The sequence below is a fragment of the Anthonomus grandis genome, chromosome 15 (assembly GCF_022605725.1).
Source record: "Anthonomus grandis grandis chromosome 15, icAntGran1.3, whole genome shotgun sequence".
Lineage (NCBI taxonomy): Eukaryota > Metazoa > Arthropoda > Insecta > Coleoptera > Curculionidae > Anthonomus > Anthonomus grandis.
Genome location: NC_065560.1, coordinates 11,249,524 through 11,269,702, shown reverse-complemented (window position 1 = coordinate 11,269,702; position 20,179 = coordinate 11,249,524). Strand labels below are relative to the sequence as shown.

At 35.0% G+C, this 20,179-nt stretch overlaps 1 protein-coding gene across 1 annotated transcript in view; it reads left to right on the top strand.

Moving 5' to 3' along the window:
* Nucleotides 1-19,719, top strand: part of LOC126745045 (O-acyltransferase like protein-like) — a 68,136-nt gene extending 48,417 nt beyond the window's left edge. The window contains exons 3-12 of the mRNA XM_050452727.1: nt 8,545-8,765; nt 8,815-9,026; nt 13,411-13,484; nt 13,538-13,722; nt 13,776-13,965; nt 14,019-14,158; nt 18,092-18,285; nt 18,340-18,466; nt 18,519-18,708; nt 18,762-19,719. Coding sequence (XP_050308684.1) covers nt 8,545-8,765; nt 8,815-9,026; nt 13,411-13,484; nt 13,538-13,722; nt 13,776-13,965; nt 14,019-14,158; nt 18,092-18,285; nt 18,340-18,466; nt 18,519-18,708; nt 18,762-19,048 — 1,820 coding nt within the window. The 3' untranslated portion in view covers nt 19,049-19,719. The remainder of the gene's footprint in view (nt 1-8,544; nt 8,766-8,814; nt 9,027-13,410; nt 13,485-13,537; nt 13,723-13,775; nt 13,966-14,018; nt 14,159-18,091; nt 18,286-18,339; nt 18,467-18,518; nt 18,709-18,761) is intronic.
* Nucleotides 19,720-20,179: the final 460 nt, after the last annotated feature.

Here is a 20,179-nt window from a genome sequence, read left to right as displayed (position 1 = left end):
TTTTATCAGTTAAGCTAGATCTTAACATTTCTAATCATGAATATTGAAAATGCAAGGTATGAAATTAGTTACTGGGAAACACGCGTCAAACGTATATGTTAAAGATACATTTCTTTCTATAATACAAAATAATATGTATTAATTAATGTGACTATCAGCAATGGGAGTAAAGGCGAGAGCTAAGTAAAGGTAAAAGAAAATCTGTTAAATGTGAAAATAAGTAACATGTCAGGAACTCTAACGAGATAAAAATAAGAAGAAAAAAAAGAAAATAATCGAGAAAAATAGAGGAATGAATTATCTAAAACCAAGATTGCAGAAACAGAGATAAAGGTGAGAAAGGAAAAAAATTACAAAATTAAAGAGGTATAGATGATTAACCCAAGCAACGCATCATATATTATTATCGTTATGTTTATTCCACAACTTTTTAGTAAATTTTTGTGCTCTATTTATCAACCCTATATGGTCAAGGTATATTTATTAACTGTAGAATACACGTATATCATGTACTTTTCTGTTTACAAAAGGCAGAAAATTTCGGCATTTAAAAAAATTGGCACGGTATTTACATATCTAGTTTTTAATATCGATTAGTACACCTCAAATATTTGATGAAATGTGTAGCATACGATTATATTTTTTATACACGTATATGCCTTATAGTGTAATAATGGAATATCATACACAGAAAAATCGAGAAAAAGTAGGAAATGCATTAACGTATAGGAAACATAATAATTGTATCAAATAAGATACAAATTAAAAAAAAATTCAAGAATACAAAGTTGCTTGAACTAAATGAGGATTTAAAAAATAAAATTTAGGGGAACTACGAACAAAATAACATATATGGACAAAATGACATATGACCATTATTTCATAATTCGCGCCATTTACCACCCTACCGACTAGTATGTCACGTGCTCCAAACGATTGGCGATCACCTGCGAAGCGGGCAATATTCAAAAATCAAAATTCAGTTAGGCGGAGGCAGTCGTATAGTGAACGTATATGGTGTTCGAAAATTTTCCACGTGTGAATTTGTTTTTCGATTTTTTGGTAAGTTTTTATTATTTAATCAATTGATTTTGTTGTAAATCAATGCTCTATTGTGTATTGTAAGACATGGATTCATTACTTTGATAAATACATAACATTTATTGTACAATTTCAATATTAAATTGTTAAGTTTGCAATATGGACAAAATGACATAATGGTAATTGGGGCAAAATGACATAGTATGTCATTTTGTCCGTTATAATTTAACACGCTAAAAATTATCATTATATTTATTTGCTTACAGGTAACAGTGCTAGTATGCCGCGCGACTATAAAAGAAAAACCAATCGGCAATCTTGGAGTGACCTGTTCATGAAAAATGCAATCGAGGCTGTTCAGCAAAATAAAATGGGTTGGCTTTTAGCCTCCAAGACGTTTGGTGTTCCTCAGGCGACCCTTAGACGCCAAGCATTAGGAAAGAACAAATCATCAAATGCCACTGATAAAGGATTAGGCAGATTCAAACCTACTTTTCCCCCTGAAATTGAAAGGTCGCTAGTTAATCATTTAAAATTACTAGAAACACGACTTTTTGGTTTAACTCGTAAAGACGTTCCAAACTTAGCTTTCCAGTTGGCCGAAAAAACAAATTTGCCCATATTTTCAATGTAGAAAAACAAAGAGCTGGACAAGAATGGCTAACCGGATTTTTAAATAGAAATAAAGATATTTCAGTACGCAAACCAGAACCGACTTCAGCGGCTAGGGTTCAGGCGTTTAATAAACCGCAGGTTGAGAAATTCTTTAGGGCATATCAAGAACTGTTGGATACAAACAACTTTTCACCGGATAGAATTTATAATATGGATAAATCGGGTCTATCCACGGTTCAGAGACCACAGAAAATTTTAGCAACAGCTGGTCGGAAGCAAGTCGGATGCTTAACAAGTGCTGAGCGTGGATCTCATGTTAGTGTTGTTTGTTGCATGAATGCAACAGGCTGACCATGTTTCCACCATGTTTAATATTCCCGAGGAAAAATTTTAAAAATGAGCTTTTGGATGGAGCTCCAACTGGCACTCTTGGAATTGCACAGGAATCGGGCTGGATGACCATAGATATATTTTTCAAATGGCTCAACAACTTTGAAACCTATGCAAAGGCTAATCTTAGTGAAAAGGTTCTCCTCATCCTCGATGGTCATGCTAGTCACAAAGGATTAGAATCACTGACATATGCTAAAGACAATGGTATAGTCATATTATGTCTGCCACCACATTGCACCCATCGGATGCAACCTTTGGGTGTATGCTTTTATGGACCTTTAAAAACCTACTTCATTCAGGAAATATCAAAGTGGTTAAAGCTTCATCCAGGCCGCGTAGTGATTCATCTGCAGATAGGGAATTTATTTAATCAGGCATATGGCAAATCCGCTACCGTGCAAAATGCTTGCCAAGGATTTAAAAACACTGGTCTTTGGCCTATTGCTTCCGATATCTTTCCAGAATACATATTTCAGCCTGCCGAGACAACAAATGTTCCAATAATGACTCCTGAACCTATGTCCATAGAGATATCAGCAAGCTCAAGATCTGATAATAATGAAACTGCTTCTACCCTACCAGATGAAATAATCCGTGGTAAAGAGAAGCCTGGACACTCTAAAGATGCTTTGCTCGTTCCGCTCGAAGTTTTATCACCTATACCGCAAGGAAATCTAGTCAGAGGTCAAGGAAAGAGAAGACCAAAGAAGCAACAAACTCATTTAGTCCTTACTTTTACGCCAAATATGGTGGAGGTAAAAGCCAAAAATGACACTTAAGTCATCTCCGAAACAAAAATGAGAAGGGTTACAAGAACTGTATTTGATTACAATGAGAATGACAAAGATGATAAAGATCCATTCACAAGTGATACCCAAATTGATGAAGACGATTGCCCTTGTATATATTGCAACGACCTGTATTCGCGTTCGAAACCTGGTGAGAACTGGTTACGATGTAAGGTATGTTCACAGTGGGCTCATGCTATTTGCGCCGACGCGACGTGCCTCAAAAGACAAAAATGTTTATTTGCGAACTATGTGTTCCTGATTCAAAGTAGTTTTGGTGTATGTCATTTTATCCATAGAACATATGTCATTTTTTATACCCTAAAACTCTTCTATGTTAAGCCGACTGGATTTCGGAAGAAGCTTAGTACATCAGAGACCTCACAATTTGAACTCTTATAGAAAAGATAAGGAGATAATCATGAAGATGATCATCTGAGTAAGTTTGGCGCCTTTATCTATTATCAGAGTTGATAACTATGGTCAGTAAAGGACGGACGTATCAGTTAGTCAGGCCATGAGAGACCCAATCAGCAGGTAATACACAACGTAGTAAACGTGAAAAAATGGCAATAAACCTACAGGAGAAAAACATCAAGAAATTTCATATATGGAATTAATTAAAAGCAGGCTGTCAATAAAGTGATATAATATCTCCAAACCTAGATCATTAGACTGGTCAATCGATTAACGGCAGAAAAGTAACATAATAGAACTATTAATACATATAACATAACTAGAGTCTGGAAGCCCAACAAACAAATGCCCAAGAAACAAAAAGTGGTTACTTACATTACATGAATTATATAATTACCCTAAACATTCTAGAGGGTGATTGAATATGTAGGTATACCTTCGATAGATACTTACCAACCCAACCCAACAAGGAAAATCAGACAGCTGAAATAATCAAAAGAATACGATTTCTCTCAATAGGATGTCAAATTTGGCCAATCTAGAAAAAATGCAATAGAAAAACGAACAAATGTACCAGAAGTAAAACAATTATCCAAAACTTACGGAATGCATTGCAAGAGTAAAGTGAAGCTTTGCAGGATATAACACATGCCAGAGAGATAAGGATGGCCTTAAAAGATATGCGGATTGAACTAGAAGCACACAGAGGATTTCAGCATAAAATAGGAGAGCCTTTTGTCTAAAGTTGTATACCAAGGGACTATGAAAGACATAGTCCCTTGGTATACAAATTGGTATATAATTTAATATAAAGAACTCATTTTTTACTTTCCGATGCAAAATATTTTTATGAATGATTTCCTACAAATGTGATACCAATACTAGTTGTGCATGCTCATACACTGACACAAAATAATAATATTATTATCCTGTCATGACGAGCCGTTTGTAGAAAGACTTACTCATTCATCTTAACTGCTCATCAAGACTCGAATACCAAAAATAGATCAGCGAGTATTCTAGAAATCCCCAATGTTACATCGTGAACGGTGAATATTTGCTATTCATTTAGCGTACTCAGATTGCCGGTAGCAACGATTCCATCTGAATAGTAATTGAGAAACAGCATTTGCTTTGACGCAAGCCGTATGGCAGTGTATCGGTGAATAATTTATGACGTGACAATGTAACGAAGTCAAAAATCCCATAAACGAAGCGAATTTTTTCGTCTGCTGGAGATATACAGGGGATTTTCTTTTAATATATAGGTCAACTGGGTAGTTTGAAACCTATGTACTAAAACAGTAGATTATTTTAGTTGCAATAAGCGTAATAAATATATACAGCGCATTCATGATGAAAGGGACAAATTCATTTAAAATTCAGGTGTTTTTTTTCTTTTATTTTCCAGACATGTCGATTTATATTGTCACTTGTGCTTTTTTTGCAATTATTATCGTTATACATATTTAAAAATCAAGAACATTTTTCCAAAGTAAGTGATTTGAATAAATATATTAGATGTAAGGATGCTCATTATTTGCCAAAATTTATATTTGTTTTTTTTAAAGACCCTCTTTTATGAAGGAATTAGCTTATTTAATGAACTCCCTGCTTCGTTAAAACCATTAGATAACTTGCAACATATTTAGAAATAGACTAAAACGGATTATTATTCTGTCGTCTATGATATCAACGAATTTAGCAACATGCTGAAAGTCATTCCTGCCTAGTCAGTGTCTGTACTTTGTTGGTACTTTTGTGGTTATTATAGTTTCTAAGTTTTAGATGCGTATAATTAGGTTTTTTTATAATAGTTTTACTCTTTTAAATAAGTTAATTAGGATTATCAGTTTCTTTCTCCTGACTTGTCTTATTCTATTGTATATGTAGTATCAAATGACCAAATAAATCAGTAATCAGTAATAAACATTTTCTATAGAGGGTAACTCAAGTAGATATATATATAATTTTTTTATTGGAACACTGTGTATATTATGACATTTTATAATTATACGATATATTCCGAATACTTTTTGTATAGCATACCATATCAGCGGTTTGTCAAATTTGACGTAATAGACTAATGAAACATACGACATTAAGAAATAAAAATTGATACAATATTTAATGCAACCGATTTTCCAGTAGATGACCTTTTACTTCAATGCATTTGAAGTCGGTAAATAACCTCCAACTGCACATTTTCAATCACTTGCGGATCGAATTGACTAATTTCTTATCAAATTCTTTGCTTCGACCTAATCATCAACATTATTTGGTCTATTCACTTAAACTTTGAACTTCAAAGAACCCCAAAAAAAAAATGCTAATGGGGTTATATCCGGTGACCTTGGTGGCCACTCAATCGCTCCTCTTCAATGAATCCATTTGTTAGGAAAAGTTGTATCAAGAAATTGTCGAACGGCAATGGCAAAGTGAGGAGGTGCTCCGTCTTGTTGAAGTCATATCTCGTTACTAGGTATATCAGCCTCTTGTCGATCAGGACTAACTCTTCCTTTAATGTTTCTTTAAAAAAAGGGTTCAATAATTCGATTTGAGACATCGAACATCTGCCCACACATTAATTTTTTGAGAACGCTGTATGTAGTATTCTTGGGTTGCCCAATATCTGCAATTTTGCCTAGTAACGTTTCCGTTTAAGGTAAAGGTAGAATCAGAAAAAATAATATTTCGAAAGAAATATTTATTGTTATTGACAGCCTTAATAAAATGCTCACAAAACTACACTTAACGGTCAGAATCGTCTTCTTACAATTCATGTATCAGTTGCACTTTATAAAGATGATATGTATTTACCCGTAGTATTTTTGCCACTGACCCTACTGATAAATTTCAATCCCTGGAAATTGTACCTACTAATCGCAATATGGGGATTAATCGCCGTTTCTAATAGAAGATTCAGCGTAGCATCTTGTATGTAGTAAAGCATCTGTCTAGATGCTTTTGGAGATTTTCCTTTCGATAAACTTCTTACATGGCCGTGGTTCCTAAATTTTGATTCAATTTTGCTAACGGTGGATTTAGTAATTGCAGGACGAGCAGCTTGAGTTGCATTAAATAGATTACAGGCTGCTTGTTGTATCCGCACCAGGTCTCCAAATCATCATCATGATGAGTATTTCAATTCGTTCTTTCTCGAATAAATGCATTTTTAATCAAAAATGATGCGTAAAATAACAACCAATATGACAATTTTATTATAACTCAGAAATGCATGACAAACCGTCATCAAGTAAGTTCCAAAATTTAAAACTGTTCGAAAATAATAAGGTGTATGTACTTTCTAAGCAATCACATAAAAAAATAATGTTGGCTTTATAGTTTCAACTTGAAAGATCCTGTAACCAACATTTTTATTGCAAAAAACGCATTGAATAAAATGGACAATAAATTAAGCATTATTTGTAAAACGTCATAATATACAAGGTTTAAAAAAAGTTGACGCCATAAGTTCTACATGAGGCGCACTATATAGAAATTAATAAAAAAATTAAAAAAATACCTGAATTTTCAAAGAATTTGTTCCTTTCGCCGTGAGTGCACTGCATTATATACCTTAAAAAATTATTTCATAGACAATCATTTTTTGACTATGTCTAAATTTTCTACTTGCATTTGAATCCGGGGAGATTTTTTGATATTGGGCTGTAAGTTTTACTCAGATATATGAATTAGTGGGCGCGAGTGCTGAACACTCCCCAAGTCAGCAATTTCTTCTTCCTCCAGATACCAATGTGCTCCGGTTTATGTATTCATATAATATCTAGATAGCATCTTAGTACCAATGCCCAATTAAAAGACCCATTACTAGCCGGATTTCGAGTTTCCTTAGGCACCGTAATTGTCTGGTGAGAAAGTTTAGTCTTGTGTGTCTTAGCCTATCTCATGTTACATGCTTCCTTCCTTGGAATAGCTTTCTGTTGACCAAATTCTTTAGTAATGCGAGATCTACACATTCGGTTATGTGGACTATAGGTTCAGTAGGTATAAAAGTTTTACGGATCAAAGTGTAGGAATAGAGTCCAGTTCTTCATTAACAGCTTTACCTGAAGACAGCGACCAAGACCAGCTTAAGCCCCTTTTCACCAGTTTCTCTAAAAACTTTATACACTCCAGTACAAGCCGGTAGCTCAACTATTTATTCCATAGCCAATTAAGCAACTAAGGCTAGAGCAAATTGAGATGACTGTAAAGCGTTCTTTAACACAGCGAATATTTATTTTGTAAGGGTAACTACCACAGAAGATTATACAAGCTCCATCGTCTATTTTGAACTCGTTTGTATACCAGATGAACCCCCTGTTTACTAATGCAGGGTTAGAAGAACCCTGCCATTCTTCTCTGCCTGTCATATGTATCACGAAACCATTATAGTCACCTCTCACAGTTGCTCCCCATCAGAATCACAGAACATTCCTGTATATTTAGTCTCACGAGCCTGTAACCCAAGATTTAAGGAGGGAAAGTTCAATAGAATCTTAGCTTAGGCATGCGGGGTATTAAAATTCCTACTAGACTAAAATCACTACGCTCAATATTTTCTAAACTCATAGCAAACATTTTTCCTAACTTGTAAAGACTCGCGTAATGTCTTTCATTTAAGATGATGGTATCTTCATCAACTGCCAATTTGAATTTTCTTCAATATTATGGCTTTAGGAAGGTTTCTTTAAATTGATTTCTCCCGTTCCTATTAGTTTGACATCAACGATATAAACTTGGAAGATCTGCAAGTTGTAAAAACTAGATGTGGCTAGAACTTTTCAACATCAACCATTCTGCCAGCAAACTGTCCTCTAGCTGCTTTGCTGCTAACATTACTATCTAAGAACTTGATCCACAAATTGGTAAGTTAAAAACGTCGAATCGATGGGAATCGCATTGTTTCCTCTTTGTTCGAGAAAGAGTATTCATTATTGCATATTTGTATATTTTTGAGACTATCAGCATAATATTTAGGTATTATTCTAGATTATTAGTGAGAACCTCCTAGTATCGATAAAATATAGGACCTTACGTCCTTCACAACCCACTTACAACAACGACGAGCATCTATTAAACAGTTCCAGCTTCTTTTAAAGTATATCAAAGATAGTTGAGGAAACTTCTGATGCATAAGAAGCATATGAATCCATAATAAAATTTTTTGACAATACACACAATTATAGAAATGAGGATTAACCGTGTATTTTTACCTCATTTGTTTTGTATCCATATTGTTTCACAATTTACCTATAACGATTTTACAATGCTTTCCTATTTCCAGTGTACGACTCCTCAGCAAAACTTCCTTCAGGCCTCTTAAATGGCAACGTAAACCAATTGGGAGACTTCGACATGTGCCTCTCAGCACTATCTGAGGACCATGATGTCAGCGGTCAGTACTGCCTTGCCTCCTTAGAAATCCAAAAACCACGAAGCCAGTACCTCGCGGGTTTACATCGACTGATCCAGTCACATTATCATTTCAGAAGTAAACTAGAAGACGTAAGACTAGTTTTAAATTGCCGCTTTTTTTCTCAATTATTGTTTTTAGCCCGGACATCGAGTACCCAGGTTCTCAAGCATAAACTGGGCGTTATGTGTGCCGAACTCTTGTACTCCTGATGATGTACGGAAGGGTCTTAAGAAAACTGTGAGGAGGATTTTGGATGGGACTGAGCTAGAGGTGAGGTATGAAGTTGATCCAGATATGTGTCAAACTGCGACAAGGGCTAGTGATGTGCCTTCGTCTACTATAATCGCAATGTAAGTATATTTTGACAAACCATTATATTATAATATAGAGGGAGGCTAAATGTTTATGTGAAAAAGAATATTTAATTACTGAAACTTTTGGACCAAGACTTTTGACTGTCAATCAAAGTGGTGGAAGAAGAGAGATTTTAGAGTTACAAATGGTATTTATCACTAATACACTATTTGATTTTAAAGGATTTATTTTAATATACAACTTATACGTGTGTTTTAAAGGTATCGAAAAAACATGGTAAAGAGCACAACTGATAGCGAAATCTATTGGGAAAAAATGTAGCACGAGTGCGGAACCAGGGCAAAATTTACAAACCATTGGTTTAATTAGTGCAGGTTTATGTAATCCATTGGGAGACCAGGGTGGCTTTTTTTGCCCTGAGGCTCTAGTTCCTATGCCGTAAGTAGAAAACATGACAGTTGTTATTTAGGGCAATTTGATAAATAATTGCATATAAGCAAACCTAAATTTTAAAGGAATATAAGGTAAAACATAACCTCAGCTAACAACAGCCAACTTTTAAATCTTCCCCTTAAGGGCTAAATTTAAAAACCATTGGCAATACAACAGTGCGATTTTTTACTTGAACCGAACCAGTGTCGATTCCGCTCTAGTGCCACAATTTTTTTTCCAATGGAATTCGCTATGAGATTCTAACCCAAAAAAAAGACGTTTACATATTTCTAGCTACAGAAGTATGACAGATCTAAGAAATGTATAGATCAAGACAGATCATTTGCTGCTCTGTAAGCAAATGACCTGAACCTCGCCCAATTGATTATTTTATATGTATTGTTTTATATTTATGATCAATAGAGGACCTTTATTATTGTTATTATTATTTATGTTATCGTTCTGAAAATCTCCTGAAATATAGCTTTAGTCCTGTGTTGAACTTCTCAAATCCTAATGAAAACAAAAGGTTTTTTTAATTTAACTCATCAAATTGACTCGCATGTGCTATACCTGTGCTTAATACATTTCGTAATTTAAATAAATTAACTACCTACCATCTGCTTCTGATACTGTTGATTCAGTCATTTTTCCACCCTTGACTTGGCTGTATTTCGAGTCTAAAGAAGTATTTGATACTCCCATCTAGCGCTTGGGGATTTTCGGATTAAATAAAATAATAAGAAGATAACTGAAAGCTGTACAGAAAATACCTTTTCAGATATATAAAAGATTGTAAAGACATATCTGGCTCTGTTGCTCATTACTTCTAATATGTTTTATAAGGGAAACTGTTTTGAAAGCAATAATCTGTTTGATACCTGATAATTGGGATTTAAAAGTGACAGAAACATCACAATGCCGATTCTTGTATCCTATATCTTGAAATACTTTAGCAATATGGAGTAGGTATACAAGTGCTATTTTTTGCGTAAATGCGTTTTTAAATACTAGTATGCTAGTATTTCATTCTTCCAGTTGCTCTTTAAAGTAGTATCACTCAATGGACCGAAATTGTCAGCTTTACTATAATGATGTGAGCTTTTTAAACATCAGGGTTCCTCAGAGATCAGCGTTAATGCATGTCTTAGTTTTAATTTTTATTAATTGTTTATATTAATTACTTACCTCTTATCTAAAACCCAATGCAAAGTTAACTTTATTCGCTGATGACACTACAGTATCTTTTAAGTCGTTAAAGACCGACTAAAGTAATGAAAAAGAGACGTACTGTTGACTCAGAAATCAGGCGTGCTTTTGGAAATCATGCTTTCTGATTTCAACTATAAATCATCAAATCTCTAGTTCCTATCTATTAACGTTTGGTGTGATGTCAAAATGGTTTACGGTATGCCTATAATAAAACTATAACTTAATTTCCAAATTGAAACACGGAGCTCGATTGTGTTGCTCTGTATAGATACCTTTTTTGACTAATATCATAAATATGTCAGATAATAAAGACACTTCTACAATAATAATTCTGGATAGTAATAAGGCTTTCGGTACTTTCGAAGACTGCATTTGACTAAGCATAAATATTTAAGATATTTTTTTTACAAAAATATAGGACTTATTGGAGGATAAATTGAAATATGTATTACTAAACGTATTACAAAATGTATTATAATAGAGTCTCAGGGTATACCGAGGAAAGAGGGGTGCCTCAAGAGTTAATATTGGGAACTGTGTTAATTATTATCTTTACAGCAGACGTATACACACTTCAGCATTCGTAAAACTGCAGCATAAAATAGTATATACATAGGTCTAAATTTTTCAAAAAAAAAACATTTTTTAGAAATTCAGGAACAAGACAATGGAACCCAAGATTAATCCCAATAAATAATCTAACAAAGAATGGACAAATAATCAATAAAATTTACTATATGGGTAGTTATTTCAATCGTTGCTAAATACAGGGTGATTTTCAACCTATGCGCATAAACTTGGGAAATGATAGCTGATGAGTAATAATGAGTAATAATGAAAAAAAAAATGTAGTAAAATATTTTTAGTTTTGAAAATATCCATATTTTTTTAAATAAAAAACGTGTAATTTTTTACTGTTCGAAGTTGTTTCCATTATTTTCGATACAGACTTGATCTCGTCGAACGTACATGCACGGGCCAAACCAGGCTGTAGGCGAATTGCGTCACTGGCAGCGTTTATACGATGTCGTAGCTCTTGCTCAGAATCAACTTCGTTTACATACACCATTGTTTTCATATGACCCCACAAATAAAAGTCTAATGGGTTAAGGTCAGGCGAGCGAGGGGGCCAACCAACTGGACCATCACGGCCTATCCATCATCCGGGAAACACACGATCTAAATATTGTCGCACTGGTCGTGAGAAATGTGGTGGAGCACCATCATGAAGAAACCACATATTCTGCCTAACGTTAAGATTCACATTTTCAAGGAACACTGGTAAATTGTTGCGCCAAAAATTACCGAGCACCAGTCACGATTTTCCAGAATAAAAGGTCCGATGAGTATCCCGTTAAGAATTCCAGCCCATACATTTACAGAAAAACGTTGTTGAAAGTATGTTCTCCGTGTAATATGCGGATTTTCCAAAGCCTAGTAATGAGTGTTATGAAAGTTGAAAATTCCATTGCGCGTAAAATTTGCCTCATCCGTAACTAAAATGTTCATGGTAAAGTTTGGGCTTAACTGCTGGTGATGTAACAACCACTCACAAAAGTGTACTCGAAGCGGCAAATCTCTTGGAAGTAGGGCTTGTACCCTATGCACATGAAAGGGGTACAGCAACTTGTGCCCTAAAATTTTTCAACTTGTAGATTGCGATATTCCAAATCGCGCTGCAATTGTCCTAGTGCTAATTCCAGGTTGTTTTTCGATAACTTCTAAAATATCCTCCTCCAGATTTAGAATGTGCCTAGGTCTAATAGCTCCTCCGTCTTGTCCAGGCCGCGGCCGCAAATTGCCAGTTTCTCTACCCCGCTGAATAACACGTGAGAAAGCCCCACGTCTCGGGTGATATCTTCGGGAAAATCTTTGGGCATACAGATCAGCTGCTGCCACTGCATTCTGATGCGTTTCTCCGTAAACCAAAACCATGTCGACAAGTTCTTCGTTTGTAAAAATGTGCATTTAAAATACATTTGACGCATTTATTTTATTCGTGTGAAAATAACGATCGAAAACGATCACAGCCACCAACAAACTAAGTACTGCTAAAGATTCCAAACAACAAATTCCAAACATTATGACTTGTTTTTTATCAAGTATTAATAAACAAAATAAGTTCGTCTGATACATGTTCTGTTGACATTTGTTTAACTTTAGTTCGGAAACCAAAAATATTTTACTACATTTTTTTCTCAATATTACTCATTATTGATCTTCATCTACCATTTCCCAAGTTTATGCGCATAGGTTGAAAATCACCCTATATAAAAATATTGGTCTTTGGTTTCACGCCAAACTACACTTTTTATTTCTCTTCCATTTTTTTTCTTGAAATTTTATATAGAAGTAGGCAAGAGCTGTGTGGTGTTGTCCTAATGCATCTGTTGTAAATTCATTTTAAAAGCCTGTATTGGCATTGCAAGCAAGCATAAACTGCAAAAAATTAAAAATTATCGCATTCCTTTTTTATAATTTAAAGTTCTGAAATCATGTTAGTTAGAAACCCAACGAATTACGATGGTTAAGCATTGGGTATAGGTGTGAGCTTCACTTGAGTGTTTCTTTATAGCGATTCTGACTGAGTCGCCAGGATATGCTTTTCCAAGACTTCAGCCTAGGTCAATCATTTATAATTGGAATACTAAGCAAAATCCTAAAGCATAAAAGCACGCTTTGAAGGGGTGTCTTGGTTACGTGTGTTCCTAGATTTTGAATATTTTGCCAGAAAAAATATATCAATTCAACTATATTTTTAAATTTTCTTTTTAGTGCAATCTTTGCAGCTATAATACTTTTCGAACTGTTCGCCACTTTCTACGACCTATATGCCATTGGTGAAAAGAGTAAGCTAACAATAAGAATAATTTATAAGCTTATTACTATAAAAACTTTTTAGGTAAATGGATCACAAGTTTCTCGCTAAAAAAGAACTTTAATACTTTAACAAGTATCAACAGATCACCAGGAGATATCCAAGCGGTCCATGGTATCAGAATGCTTAACGCTGTATTGCTTCTTCTTGCTCATAAATCAATGGCCGTGTTTTTCATGCCTTATTCTAACAGAACGTATGCTGTGGAGGTACTGCTGTATATGTAAACAGAATTATTTGTTGTTAAAAAAGTATATTTTAGTACTTGGGAAGGCCTTTCTCGGTGGTGGCAAGAGCAGCCAGCCTCTACACGGACCCTTTTATAATGATTTCCGGACTTTTGACTTCCTATTCTTTAATAGGGAAACTGGATAAGACTGGAAAGATTAATATTGGACAGGAGTATATTTCCAGATTATACAGGATTGTCCCTACGTTCGCTGCCCTAATAGGTTGGTATCATTTGATAATGTATGAATTCGTGAGATTATTTATTTGGTTTTAGCTTTTTGTACATTTATTTTACCATGGTTGGCTGAGGGGCCAATGTGGAACTTAGTTGTAACCCATCATTCCGATATATGCAAAAAAAATTGGTGGAGGAACTTGATGTTTATACATAATTATTTTGGCTTTAAAGATATGGTAAGTATTATTTTTTTAACATTGGATAGGGTAGACGGTTATCTGATATTTATTATGCTTAATTATTATTTAGTTTGTAACGTTGTCGTCTTGCTTTACATTGTATTTATTATTTTTTCATGATATCTTAAGCTTAAAAATTGTTTACTAAGGAAAATTTATTTTTTAACATTATAGCCAGGGTTACATCTGCAAACATAGATTTAATTATCTCTCAGAAAACAACATCCGAAAGTAGCCCTGAAGAAGCTGGAAAATGTTTTAGCCAAGGTCCACAAATTTTGGCTCTTTTTACAATCATTATTTCAAATATCCTAAGCCTCTCTATAGAAACTATCAAAAATACATTTGTCTTCTCCTTTCTGTACTTCCTTATATCCGTAACTTGTCCTCAAAGACCGGATGCTCTGTGGCGAACTCGTCTCTCAGAATAGTAGCTCAGAAAGTGTAGTACTGCAAGAACAGCAACAAGGCACAATGTCATCTAAGCAAAGCACACATACATGCATTAAATTTTTTCTGATACTGTAACGATATTGGCAACGTCGCCAAGATCACCTGTTCTTCGACATAAGCTGACATAGAGACGCCTTAAAGGTTAGCGAATCTTCCAGACAAAGGTCTGCCGAGTATATAAGGAGCCGCGTCGCCGCTGGAAGTTCAGCAGTTTAGTGCAGTTCGGTATATTGGCGCGATTCTAAAATCCAACATAAATAGTAGTAAATAAATACGGTAAAATTAAATATTTTTAGTAGTCGCAAGTGATCGTCTTTAGTGGTGTAAGTGTGTAAATAAATCAGTTGACTATTTTCGTGCATCGACTGTTTTGATTCACAGGGAACGAACGGTAAAAACTACATTGGTGTCGGGTTTGAATTGGACGTAAGCTAGACATTGGTGAAAAATAAAATAGTGGCCTAAAGAAAATCGATCTACTAAAGTGCATGAAAATGTCAAAGCTAGTGAATTTAAAAGTTGCTAAGAAGGAAAGGGACTGCGAAACGACGAGAAATAAAGCGTACTGACAGGAACAGCTTCGTATGCATTACTTAAGGAAGGTCATGACCCGGACAGCTTTGCTTCCGCTGGTTCCAGTGGTATAGATCAAATGTTGCAAAGTCTGAAATCTAAGCTGCTAAAAAATTCCACCAACCTGGAAGTTAAATGGATGGAAAATTGTGCAAAACTGGAAGAAAACTTTGCCACACTTACCAATTAAAAGGGGAGCTTAGGATAAAATCCAAGGGGAGTTCTGCGAGGTTAGACGGAAAGATTTTGAAGAACAAGAAGGAATTTAAAAAATAATAATCGCACCAGTGGATAGTGGATGTTAACACTATCAATGAACTGCTCTATAAATGTTGAGTAGTTGACTTAGGTTCTTTGCAAAATTGAGTTTGTTGAGCTGATGCACTATAAACCGCCTCATGTTCGTATTACATACTTTATCACTGTCAATTTGACGCGGCTGCAAAAGCAAAAAGCTGGTCATTCAGGAAAAAGGCCACTGCCCTTACATTGGCCTTGAGAGTAGATGCTGCTGCCGTGCTACAGAGAATGTCCCTTGAAGAACACGTCTACGACCACCTAATGAGGCATTTGGAGATGCGTTATGGTCAATCACACCTAGAACATGTCTATCACACGCAGTTAAAAATCGCTGTTAAAAGTCAGGGGAATCCTTGCAAGAATTTGAAGCCAACGTAGCATGTTCGGTTTGACTGACATATTCAGATATCAAGAAAAGGATATTCCTGGATAAACTCCGCAATGGTGAAGTAAGACAGGCCAGATTACTACTGGCACATCCACCTAAGCTAGTAGATGCATTAACACAGGCCCTTGAATTAAATGAAGGCAAAAACACGAATAAGGGCCAGGCTTCTGTCCGGCAATTTAGTCCAAGAGAGGACAACTCTGAAGAATCGGTCAAGGGGATGATTGGAATGGATGACTGACTAGAAGTTAGAGTGTTAGAAGAAACACTATCCAGAAAGCGCTTGTTCCACTTCCGAATCAAGTGAAGCAGGTCGATGCGTATTTCATCGACGCGTGTGTGGATTGAACCCTCCGCACTGTGCTGCTAGATTGATGCAGATGCGATAAAGACAATTATAAGACCCAACATAGTAAAATCTGCAGCTAAGATTTGGCAGTCAAAATGACGTCTGTGAACAGCGACGGGGGATCGAGCAAATGTCACCATGTTCACCAATGGAAAAGTCATATAGTGACCGAGATTGAGGATGTGGTGATAATCGGAATGGACATTAAGGACTTCGAGTTGCACTTTAAGCAGGGAGTCCTGAAGAAACGATGAGAAAGTTGTTTTACAACGTGAGTGGAATTACAGAGTTTGAGTACTACTTCCGGAGGAAACTTTGATATTAGAGCAAAGCGAGATCGTTCCGGAGGGCTGCGTCGACAGCAAGACCACGAATAACAGTAAAATAGTAATATTCAAACTTGCACTGTGTAATAAGCTCGTTGGGCTGGATAGCATTTGGAAAGACCCTTGTACGCGCTGAAAGGAGTATACCTGTGAGAGTAATGAATGTTAATCATTAGAGTTAGAACACTGCTCTGCAGTTTTAGCAATACTTCGTACCTTCAAGTTGAGCCTGTGAACATTAACCAGGAAGCCATTGCGATAGAGTTATAAGAGCTAGTATCGTCGTCCGGCACCGGTCTAAGGCCAGACCAAGGAAGGAGTCCAACATCGAAGAGACCAATATAGTCCAGTACAAAATTATTACAGGTAATACTTTTCTCATCCGATAGACAGCTCAAAGACTACCACTGGCCAAAAGTGGAGGCTAGTAAGATTAAGTATGGCTAAATAAGGCAGCATAGAACCAGCCATGTAATAGTCTATGGTCTTCACCGGTAGCACATACTTAAAAAGAAGAAAGACGGCCACCAATACCACCTGTTCTTCGTCATTCCGGAATGAATTGATGAATGAAATACATGAAAGATTAGCGAATCTTCCAGACAGTATTTTGCCGAGTATATAAGGAGCCGCGTCGCCGCTGGGAAGTCGGTGCACAGTTTAATGCAGTGTAGTTCGGAATATTGGCGCGATATATGAACTGGATATAAATAGTAGCAAATAAATACGGTGAAAATACTTCTAGATTGTAGTATTTTTGATGGTATAGGATAGAAATTACACAATCCCAAATATATCTTAAAAAATGCGACCTACAGTAACAGAATTACTATTAGTGATTTATTTTTAAATTTTGGAGTTCTTAGAAAACCTATCACCATCTTTCGGCTTTACATCCTGTTACCAAACATCCTATATATATATATATATATTTTTTTTTTGCTTATTATATTTGTCAGGATAGCCCAATCAACTATAAATATAAAAAACCGTATTAAAATAGTTTTTGTTTATTTTGTTAAAAGAAAATTTTAATGCATCGAAACGTAAGAAAAGTTCCATTATACAGCTTATTAAAATCTTTTTTTGTCGATCAAAATTTGCTTTAATCAAAAAGTAGATAGCCGAGGAACAGATATATGTGGATCTCTAAGCAAACATTTCTGCTTGCATATATTTTCCGATATAATTAGACAAAATCGATTATTTATAACAATATAGCTTGGTCTCGTTATATATCTTTAATATCTTCTAAACGTCAAATATATATTTTCTTAATACGTCCCTTAGCATAAAACTTCTTAGGAATATGATTTACGAAAGTAACGACGAAAAATCTTACAAACGGTTATAAATTCAGCAAATCGGATCCTTGTTTCGTCAAAACATGAGAACTAGTGCACAGTTTTTGAGAAAACTATAACAATTCATCTGGAAGAGCAAAACCGACAATAATTGCAAATTTAACAATCTGTCACTATAACTATACTCAACCACAAAATTATATTACTTTTAAATTCATATTTTGAAATAATTTTTAGTGTCTAACCCACACACACCACCTAGGCATCGACACTCAGTTGTTTTTTACCTCCCCATTCATGATTTATGGCCTCTGGAGGTGGCCTCTTAAAGGAGCAACTGCATTGACCACAATTGCGACCATCAGCACTGTAGCTAGATTTTATGTTACTTACACCATGAGACTGTCGAATTATGTACATTTTGGCACTAGGTAAGTTTCCCTATAGATCATGTTTATTCCTGATCATGTTATTTTTCTTTTAAGTGTGCAACAATTATTTGACACCGCAGATAATATGTATATTTTGCCACCCCATAGGGCTACTGTATATATTATGGGGATTTTTATGGGTTATATTCTAAGGAAGCATGGTAATGTCACGCTCAGCAAGGTCAGTTAGTTTTTGTACTCAAGCAAATTCATGTTAATAACGTGCTTTATAGGTACAAATAAGAATGGGCAACACATTGGCGATATTTAGCTTCTTAGTGTCTTATTTGGGACCGTCTTTCATGAGCAAAATCGACTATATTTATAACCCTACACATGCGGCATGGTATGCTGCTGTTTCCCCTATTTTGTGGACAGCATCGTTTTGCTGGGTCATTTATTCTAGTCAGTTGGGATACACAGGTAAGGCTGTATATTTTTTATGGAAAGCATTTTTATCTCACTTTTATGTTTAGGCACTATAGGGAAGTTGCTGTCTCATCCAATTTGGACCCTATGGACCAAAGTCTCTTACACAGTGTACCTAACGCAGTTTCCGATCTTTTTCTTTAACGTGGGAGTAACAAGGTCGGCTCACGAGTTCGGGTTTTTCAGTAAAATGCTTAACGTTCAAGAATATTCCTGGGTTCTAGGCCTTTCCCTACTTTTGTCCATACTTTTTGAATTACCCTTCCAGAATGTGAGAACCTTGATGCTAAAAAGGACAGAAAATAGTGCCGATAAAGTGAAAAAAGTGTCGTAATAGCATAATAATTATTTAATTGCCAATGTTTTTTGATGGAATAAGATTTTTTAAGAGGTTGGTTGTAGCTCGCAGCAAAAGTTAATAGGATATAAATTGATATGTATAACGTGTATATGTTACGGGTAAAGTTAGATAAACTGTGGTAATAGGTAAACTACGAATTAGGTTTTGTGTAATCACAGACATACACATAAGTTTTCTTTATGTAAAATTTATTTTACGTAACTTCAAGCTTTAGCCGTAACAAGTACAGGGCGTTTCCACTTCAACGCTCACCATAGGAATCTTGATAACTACTAAAGGCAATCCAAAAATCATTAAATTGGACCAAGGTTCTTTACTTATGTAGAAAACAATAGCCATCATCAAGCCTAACGGCCTATTGTTAGTTAAATAGGCGCTAATGGTAACAATTGAAATTGAAACACCCTGTATATTATTTATTACACTTCTTTAAGGCATATTTTTATTAGCGCTAAGAACTACCTCTGTAGCTATATAGTATAAGGGTACTTATGAACCTTGTACAAGTTGTAAATTTCTTTTATAGGTTTATATAAATTTTAGACCTGTTAAGTGAATTTTGAATGCCATGTTGTCGATAACTGCCAAAAAATTGAAGATTGTGATTTTTTGCTATAAATAATAAATTTTGTATTTATATTAAACTTGCTTTTTAATTAGGTTTTATTAGATTATAAAATTCAACACTCCTAAAAACTTGCTTATCTTTATCTTTATAACTTAAAATATGGACGATTATTTTAGGAGTTGCATATATCATTAAATCGTCAATTAAACAAGTAAATAAACTAATTAAGTACAAAAATACTTTAAACGATCACACCCAGATCCAGACACGTTATTTAACTAGCAACGAAAATTACAACTTGCAATTTTTGGTGATCATAGAAAAATTTATTTTACCTATATAGAGCGGACTTTTTATTTGTGCAAATCTGGTTTTCTTGGCCTTAAACTTAACAACTATTTCGTTGTTTCAGCTTTCTTTTAAGAAAGTTGAATTTAAAGTAGTTGAACTTCTAGTCAACATCTACTACTCTTTTACAATGTTTTTCGTCAATATTATTATCTATACAACTTCAAAAATTAGGTTTGAATACACTT